The sequence below is a fragment of the Oncorhynchus nerka genome, unplaced genomic scaffold (genome assembly GCF_034236695.1).
Source record: "Oncorhynchus nerka isolate Pitt River unplaced genomic scaffold, Oner_Uvic_2.0 unplaced_scaffold_2304, whole genome shotgun sequence".
Taxonomy (NCBI): domain Eukaryota; kingdom Metazoa; phylum Chordata; class Actinopteri; order Salmoniformes; family Salmonidae; genus Oncorhynchus; species Oncorhynchus nerka.
Genome location: NW_027038991.1, coordinates 31,803 through 41,267, shown reverse-complemented (window position 1 = coordinate 41,267; position 9,465 = coordinate 31,803). Strand labels below are relative to the sequence as shown.

General features: G+C 40.5%; 1 protein-coding gene across 6 annotated transcripts in view; it reads right to left on the bottom strand.

The window, feature by feature from the left end:
• Positions 1 to 4,329: 4,329 nt before the first annotated feature.
• Positions 4,330 to 9,465, bottom strand: part of LOC135567246 (zinc finger protein 239-like) — a 36,859-nt gene continuing 31,723 nt past the window's right edge. For all 6 annotated transcript variants that reach the window (XM_065014668.1, XM_065014669.1, XM_065014670.1 and 3 more), the window contains one exon: positions 4,330 to 8,582. In XM_065014668.1, coding sequence (XP_064870740.1) covers positions 7,654 to 8,582 — 929 coding nt within the window. In that variant the 3' untranslated portion in view covers positions 4,330 to 7,653. The remainder of the gene's footprint in view (positions 8,583 to 9,465) is intronic.

Here is a 9,465-nt window from a genome sequence, read left to right as displayed (position 1 = left end):
TAGGGAGGAACATCTTCAGTCAGTATTCCCTGCAATCAGTGGTGTAAAGTACTTAAGTATATTGTGTTTACTGACACCGGTCGTATTCAAGGGGTGTTGGGCGTTCGTTTTTCATCAAGTATTCTGTCCTCTGGCACTCAGACCAGAGTGCTCTGATAGAGTATTTAGCCAGAGCGAATTTAGGAACGTGCGCTGTGTCTGTGTTGGAGTGTGCCCCTGACTATCCGTACATTTAAACTACAAGAAAATCGTGCTGTCTATTTTGCCTAATGTAATGAATTTGAAATTATTTATACTTTTACCTTTGATACTTAAGTATATTTTAGCAATTACATTTACTTTTGATACTTATTTCATCTTTTCGTTGACTCAAGTATTTTTACTTTAACTCATATGACAATTGGGTACTTTTTACACCACTGCCTGCAATGCTTTCAATATCAATTCCTGAACTCCCATAAACCTTTCAGCCGCACATACAATTTATCTCTACAATCGGTATCCGTCAACTGGTAAACGACATTATGAATCTCAACAGGCTGCGGGGCATCCACTGCCATAGCGTCCTCAGCACCAATCGCTCTTTAAACTATTTCCCGCGCCTCCCAGTAGGAGAACTACTGTACAGTTTCTTGATGTGGATGTTCCCTGATATAATAAAAATGGATACATGCCATTGGTCAGTTTCGGTGTTATGAAACTGATGGAGACTATTTGTTAAATGTTTTGTTTATTTATTTATTTAACTAGGCACAAAGCATACATAACAGGTTAGGACAATTAAAGTGGAGGTTAAGAGACTGAGGTTAAGGTTAGGAAAAGGGTGAGGGTTAGGGATTTGTTTACCATGCAGGTTTGGATAACTAACGTGGCAGGTTATGATAATTAACGGTGGTTAGGAGACTGAGATTAAGGTTAGGAAAAGGGTTAAGGTTAAGCTCAGCTACAATGCTACAGTTCTCAACAACTGTTGTCCCCAACGCAAAAGAAACGGTTAAGGACCAATGGGGAGCATCAATTGGTGTAAACTTGATACGATGAAACACCCGATATCAGAGAACGCCCCAAATTGCGGTCTGCAATTACCCCCTTCTCGGATCAAGGGGCCAGGCTTCCAGTCTACAAGCATGCATTCCACTGTGCTCAGAGGGCATTTTCGGTACTGCAGTTCAGCTGAAGCACGGCCCAATTCCCATTCCCATTGACGGCCCCATAGCGAAGTCAATTCTTTTTTAAAACAAGACAAATTACTCAGCAAGTTTGTAAACAAAACATCCATTGAATTATTCAAGTAATTGCCGTAGTCAGATTTTTTTCCCATCACTCACAGCCAAGGTTAAACATTTTAGTGAGCTTATGCCACATGCAGATGCTGAAGGGAAAACACACCTCTTGACCTGCTTGGTGGTGCTGTACTGTAACAGCGAGCTGGGCCAGTTGAAAGTATTGACAACAGGGACATATTGTTGGTGACTGTGTGCTCCTTCTTTAGTTTTGTGTTTATTATTATTTTACTTCTGGTACCCTCCTACCTGAGAGGCATGAGGCCTGTGTGGCGTTACACTGTTAAAATCATCCCAGTGTGGAGATGAAACACCTGTGTGTTGCAAAGCCACATGCTCTGTCCTCTCTGCTCTACCTAGGTGTTTTAATGTGGGTAATACAGAGATAATACTCATACCGAGATAACCACTGCTCTACCTAGGTGTTTTAATGTGGGTAATACTAATACAGAGATAATACTAATAGAGATAACCACTAATCTACCTAGGTGACTAAATGTGGATAATACTAAAACAGAGATAACCATTGGACATGCATTTTCCATTATGCCATTGTGTTTACCACTTCAGATCCTTAAATTGTAGTTTAAAGCATATACAGGGCATTATACAGGACCCCTTGACTTTTTCCATATATTGTTACGTTACAGCCTTATACAAAAAAAAATGTATACCGCTCATCAATATACACACAATACCCCATAATGACATATTTTTCGCTAAGTTTTTTATACATTTTAGCAAATTTATAAAAATGAATCCTCATTTGCATAAATATTCAGACCATTTGCTCTGAGACTCAAAATTCAGCTCAAGTGCATCCTGTTTCCATTGATCATCCTTGAGATGTTTCTACATTGGAGTCCTCCTGTGGTAAATTCAAATGATTGGACATGATTGGAAAAGCACACACCTGTCAAAATAGTTGACAATGCAAGTCAAAGCAAAAACCAAGCAATGAGGTCTCAGAAAGGTTCTGTCGAGCTTCGAGACAGGTTTGTGGTGAGGCACAGATCTGGAGAAGAGTAGAAAAACATTTCTCAAATCTCTGTTGGCTGGGCTCCCAGCTTGTGCCATCCAACTCCTGCCCCACGTTGGGCACAAAAATTTTAAGGGCTCCCGAGTGGCGCAGCGGTCTTAGGCAATGCATCTCAGTGCAAGAGGTATCACTACAGTCCCTGGTTCGAATCCAGGCTCAATCACATCCGGCCATGATTAAGAGTCCCAAAGGGAAGCGCACAATTGGCCCAGCATATTCCCGGTTTGGCTGGGGAAAGCCTTAATTGTAAATAAGAATTTGTTCTTAACTGACTTATCTAGTTAAATAAATAAATAATTAAAGTGGGATGCATGCCAGAAAAGCCACTAAACAATACATTAACTGCACAATAACGGTGCCCACAAACTGTTAGGACCAAACAGCATAGTCCCAACATCTTACCACTGCTACACCTGGCTATCAGCTGAGCCTTGTCTGTCATCAAAACAGTTCATTAGGCCTCATTTACTGCCTTTTAAAATAACATGGCTGACTTGCTTAAACAAATGTGGTTTCTACTGACAATTGAGATGTTCAAACTATGGCATAAGGGGACGAAAAGCGGATGAGAGGCAATCCGTAATTTCGATTAAGACATCAATGAGCGAGCTATGACGGACATATTCAATATAACTATTTGTGCAGCCCTTTTGAAATGCAAAGCGACAAAATTCAGAACATGGGCCATTCTTACAGTGTTCTCTCTGTATGCCAAGTCAGAACCGTAGGATAAATAAAGGGGCATATAAGCAGACAATGAAAACCCTTACAATATTCAATGATGACTCAAAAACTGTTTATTGGCTACATGTGAACCACCAAGTCAGAGCAGTGGGCAAAATTAAGAGGTGAAAATAGACCAAATTATTAAGGTGAGGCACATGGGCTACTGACATCTTACTACACAACATAGACTTAGTATTACTTTCTTAGCTACAGTATACACATCTCCCTGGTATATTACATAATTTATGCAGCAGCATACAAGACATTTTTGGACTCACCTTGTTGTGTTGTGCTCACTTGAACAGGAAGGTGGCGCGGCAGTCCTTCGTGGGCATATTTTGTCCTCAAACTTTGTCATCAAAGTCTGGCATTCTCTGGATTTATGGTGCTTTCAAGACAACTGGGAACTCAGGAAAAAAAAACTGATGACGTCAGTGATCTTCAGGTCAAAGCTGTAGAAAGAGGCCCAAGTTCCCAATTTACAATTCCGAGTTGGATGAAAGTTCAAAACATATTTTCCCATTTTTTGTTTCTCTCTGAGTTCCCAGTTGTATTGAACTCACTCAAGTAAGATTTTGAAGTACTGAGTTATGTTGTTTTGAGCACGGCACAAATCAAGCTTCATTGACAGCATGGCCAATGTTGAATGTTTACCATTTTAAACTAGGAAAATAACCCCTTAATCTTAGACTTGAGACCACAGAGCCACTCCAATGAATTGTAGGCTAATGATTGCTTTGCGATGCTTGCAGTTAGCCACTGATACTTTCCAAACCACTCATGGCTGAATTTGCAATTTGTTGTGTAATAATTATGTCCAATGGCCGATGAGCACCGATACATTTTATAAATAATTTATCATTATTTCTCTTCATATGACAAAGATTAAAAAGGATTTGCCAGTAGATTGTCGACTTGATTCATGATGATGTTGCTAGCTCAGATTTTGAAAGTATGATGTTGACATGATCAGTCCAATCAAAGCGACTGTAGATATCACATGATTTGACGTTATTTTATCTGTGGACAATGACCTTGAGCCTTCATGGACGGGCACTTCTAATGTAGCTCTACGGCAGCACCCAAGGGGCTTGAATTTTCAATTTCTACCCTTAGACTTGGTAGTGACGTATTGTCCCCATTAATGACAGAACACTGAGCCAATCACGGCACAACGCTCCGTATTTTCTGCTGGCTTGCCCCACCTCCGAAGAAGGCAATGAGCTAGGCCGAAAGACCTGCATTTTGGAGCTGCCTTACTCAAGAAAACAAAAGAGACCATTTTTGTTTGAGGATTTATTAATAACTCAATTATAAGTTGTTGTTTTTTTACATTGGTTGCAAACAGATCATTTTTTTCACACTTTATCGCTATAACTGTGGGGCTCAAAACAGGTGGCTCACCTGCCCTGAATGATGGGTCGCCACTGAACTTATCTAGAACACTGCAGTCCATCTGGGTGTTTAACCTTCCCAAGTTCCCCCATGTCACCCTGCTCCTCCGTACATTCCACTTGCTTCCAGTCGAAGCTCACATCCACTACAAGACAATGGTGTTTACTCACGGTGAAGCAAGAGGAACTGCCACATCTCTACCTTCAGGCTCAAACCCTGTATCCCAACCCGAGCACTCAGTTCTGCTACCTCTGGTCTCATGGCAGTCCCACTGCTACAGGAGGTCAAGCTCCCTCTCAGCCCAGTCAAAGCACTTCTCTGTCCTGGCACCCCAATGGTGGGGTGCCACCACCTCGGACAATCATGCAGGTGAAGAGGTCCTGGGCTGCCGTGGTTACATGTGATCTGCAGTTGTGAGGCCGGTTGGATGTACTGCCAAATTCTCTAAAAGGACGTTAGAGGTGGCTAATGGTAGAGATATAAATATTGAGTTCTCTGGCAACAGCTCTGGTGGACATTCCTGCAGTCATCATGAGAATGGCAAATTCCCTGAACTTGAGACATCTGTGATATTGTGTTGTGTGGCCTTTTATTGTCCCCCAGCACAAGGTGCACCTGTGTAATGACCATGCTGTTTTATCAGCATCTTGATATGCCACACCTGTCAGGTGGATGGATTATCTTGACAAAGGCTGAAATGCTCACTAACAAAGTTGTGCACAACATTTGAGAGACATTAGCTTTTTGTGCTGGATCTTTTTATTTCAGCTCATGAAACCAACACTTTACATGTTTAGTTTATATTGGAGGTCCAATGTAATGTAAACTAACATAGATTAGGGCCTCATTTATTTCATTTGACTGATTTCCTTATACAAACTGTAAATCTTTGAAATTGTTACGTTTAGATTGTTGTTCAGTATAATACGACTTGCAGGACGTATCGTATGTTAAGAATTACAATTCTTATGTTATTTTACGCATTGTTATTCATACAATATGTTACGAACTTGTAATATGTATGATATGTTACGAATTCCAATTTGTTGTTGCTAACGTTAGCTTGGTTAGGGGTGAGGGGTTTAAGATAGAGTTAAATGGGTTTAGGAGAAAGGGTAGCTAACATGCTAAGTAATAGCTAAAAAGTAGTAAGTAGTTGCCAAGTGATGAGATTCAAACACTCTGACAAGGTGCACACTGATTGGTAAAGTAAAGAGAGGCTAAAATCTAGAACGCTCCCTCTCCTCTGCACAGTTCTCTCACAGTGAGAACCAATCGGATTACAGTGTTCTACGCTTTCTTCATTTGATCCAATTACAACTTCTTTTATGAGATGAGAATTAAGTGATGGAGTGACTTTATTCTTAGCTGATCAGAGAACCGATGAGGCTTTTCTCCTTAACCTCACGAGGGTAGGGGTCACTATTTTCACCTCCGGATTAAAAGCGTTCCCAAAGTAAACTGCCTGCTACTCAGGACCAGAAGCTAGGAAATGCATACAATTAGTAGAATTGGAAAGACAACACTCCAAAGTTTCTAAAACTTAAAACATATTGTCTGTAGTATAACAGAACTGAAAAGGCAGGCAAAAACATGAGGAAAATCCATCCAGGAAGTGCCATTATTTAGAAATGGCTGTTTTTCCAATGAAAGCCTATCCACCATTTAAAGGGATAAGACCCAGATTCTGTTCCCTATGGCTAACACTAGATGTGAACAGTCTTTAGACATTGTTTCAGGCTTGTATTCTGAAAAATGAGGGAGAATGACCACATTGAGTCAGTGGATAGTGGGATGTCCCCAGAGCTGGGTCCTGCAGAGCGCACCTTTCTTGTTTTTCTTCTATATTGACGACAATGTTGCCAGTTGAAATATTATCGATTATTTAGGCTAAAACAACCTGGGAATTGATTATAAACATAGTTTTACATGTTTCTACAAACTTTACGGATACTATTTGGAATTTTCGTCTGCCTCTTGTGACCGCATTTGAGCCATTGGATTACAGAACAAAATGTGCCAACAAAATGGAGGTTTCAAGATATAAAGAGGGACTTTATCGAACAAAATGAACCTTTATTGTGTAACTGGGAGTGTTGTGAGTGCAACCATATGAAGGTCATTATATTTCTGACTTTCGTGACTAGTCTACTTGGCTGGTAACTGTATGTAATGTTTTGTGTGCTGAGCGCCGTCCTCAGATAATCGCATGGTTTGCTTTCGCCTTAAAGCCTTTTTGAAATCTGACATGGCGGCTAGATTAACAAGTTAAGCTTTATTTTGATGTATTACACTTGTGATTTCATGAAATGTAAATGTTTATAGTAATTAAATTTGAATCGGTCACTCTGCAATTTCACCGATGTTGACCAGGTGGGACGCAACCGTCCCAGGTACCCACATGAAGTTAATGTATACGTTGGTGTGTTTTTAAGTTGCTCTGGTGAGAGAAACTCTTCCCACAGTCAGAGCAGAAGTAAGGCTTCTCTCCTGTGTGTTCTCTGGTGAACTTTTAGCGCATTTGATGTTTTAAAACATTTTCCACAGTCAGAGCAGTAATAAGGCTTCGCTCCTGTGTGTATACGTTGGTGTGTTTTTAAGGTGCCCAGCTGAGAGAAACTCGCCCCACAGTCAGAGCAGAAGAAAGGCTTCTCTCCTGTGTGAGTCTTCTGATGAACCTTTAGCTCACTTGATGTTTTAAATGTTTTCCACAGTCAGAGCAGGAATAAGGCTTCTCTCCTGTGTGTGTTCTCTGATGAACTTTTAGATAACTTGATGTTTTGAAGCATTTTCCACAGTCAGAGAAGACGTAAGGCTTCTCTCCTGTGTGTGTTCTCTGATGAACTTTTAGCTCATATAATGTTCACAAACATTTTCCACAGTCAGAGCAGGAATAAGGCTTCGCTCCTGTGTGTATACGTTGGTGTGTTTTTAAGTTGCCCAGCAGAGAGAAATTCGCCCCACAGTCAGAGCAGATGTAAGGCTTCTCTCCTGTGTGTGTTCTCTGGTGAACCTTAATATAACCTAATGTTTCAAAACATATACCACAGTCAGAGCAGAAGAAAGGCTTCTCTCCTGTGTGAGTCTTCTGATGAACCTTTAGCTCATTTGATGTTTTAAAACGTTTTCCACAGTCAGAGCAGGAATAAGGCTTCTCTCCTGTGTGTGTTCTCTGATGAGCTTTTAGATGAGTTGATGTTTTGATGCATTTTACACATTCAGAGCAGGAGTAAGGATCTCTCCTGTATGTATAAGTTCATGTGATTTCAAGGTACCTAATTGGGAGAAACGTTTTCCACAGAAAGAGCAGTAGTAAGGCTTCTCTCCTGTATGGATACGTTGGTGTGTTTTTAAGTTGCCCAGATGAGAGAAACTCGCCCCACAGTCAGAGCAGACGTAAGGCTTCTCTCCTGTGTGTGTTCTCTGGTGAACTTTTAGCTCAGTTGATGTTTTGAAGCATTTTCCACAGTCAGAGCAGAAGTAAGGCTTCTCACCAGTGTGTATAAGTTGGTGTGTATTTAAGTTGCTCTGGCGAGAGAAACTCTTCCCACAGTCAGAGCAGAAGTAAGGCTTCTCTCCTGTATGTATTTGTTGGTGTGCTTTTAAGTTGGTCTTTTGAGAGAATCTCTCCCCACAGTCAGGGCAGTAGTAAGGTTTTTCTCCTGTATGGATACGTTGGTGTGTATTTAAGTTGCCCAGATGAGAGAAACTCGCCCCACAGTCAGAGCAGACGTAAGGCTTCTCTCCTGTGTGTATAAGTTGGTGTGTTTTTAAGGTGCCCAGCTGAGAGAAACTCGCCCCACAGTCAGAGCAGACGTAAGGCTTCTCTCCTGTGTGTGTTCTCTGGTGAACTTTTAGATATGTTGATGTTGTGAAGCATTTTCCACAGTCAGAGCAAGAGTATGGCTTCTCCCCTGTATGTATATGTTCATGTGATTTTAAGTGGGAAAGCTGAGAGAAACTAGTTCCACAGTCAGGGCAGAAGAAAGGCTTATCTCCTGTGTGTATTTTTAGGTGTATTTTTAGCTTTGATAGAAATGGGAAAATCTCTTCACAATGTGGGCAGTGATGAGACCTCTTAGCTCTCTGGTCTTCCTGCTGTTGCTCTCTGGATGTGGAGAATGTCTCAACATGGTACCCTGTGTGAACATCAGAAAAAACAGTCAGTTGATGTGATATACATGTTAATCAACTGTATTTTATGAAGCACTTTTTACATCAGTAGTTGTCACAAAGTGCTTAACCTGTCTGGTTCAAATCCCATAATTAAAATTATTTTACACCATTTTAAAGATAAACTTCTTGTAAATCCAGCCACAGTGTTCGATTTCAAATAGGCTTTACGGCGAAAGCACACCAATCGATTATGTTAGGTCAGCACCTAGTCACAGAAAACCATAGTCATTTTCCAGCCAAGGAGAGGTCTCATAAAAGTTAGAAATAGCGATTAAATTAATCACTAACCTTTGATGATCTTTATCAGATGGCACTCACAGGACTTCATGTTACACAATAAATATGTGTTTTGTTCGATAAAGTTCATCTTTATGTCCAAAAACCCCATTTGAAATTGGTGTGTTGTGTTCAGAATTGCATTGTCTCAAACAAACATCCGATGAAAGTAGAGAGCCACATCAAAAAACAGAAATACTCATAAATATTGATAAAAGATACAAGTGTTAAACATACAAATACAGATAAACTTCTCATTAATGCAACCGCTGTGTCAGATTTCAAAAAGGCTTTACGGCGAAAGCACACTCTGCGATTATGTTAGTTCAGCGACTAGACACAGAAACCCATACTACATTTTCCAACCAAGGAGAGCTTCACAAAAGTCAGAAATAGCATTAAAATGAATCACTTACCTTTGATGATTTTCATCTGGTGGCACTCCCAGGTCTCCATGTTCGACAATAAATGTTTGTTTTCTTCGATAAAGTTAATCTTTATTTCCAAATACCTCAGTTTTGTTGGTGCGTTTAGTTCAGAAATCCAAAGGCACAATAAGCACTCTCAAAA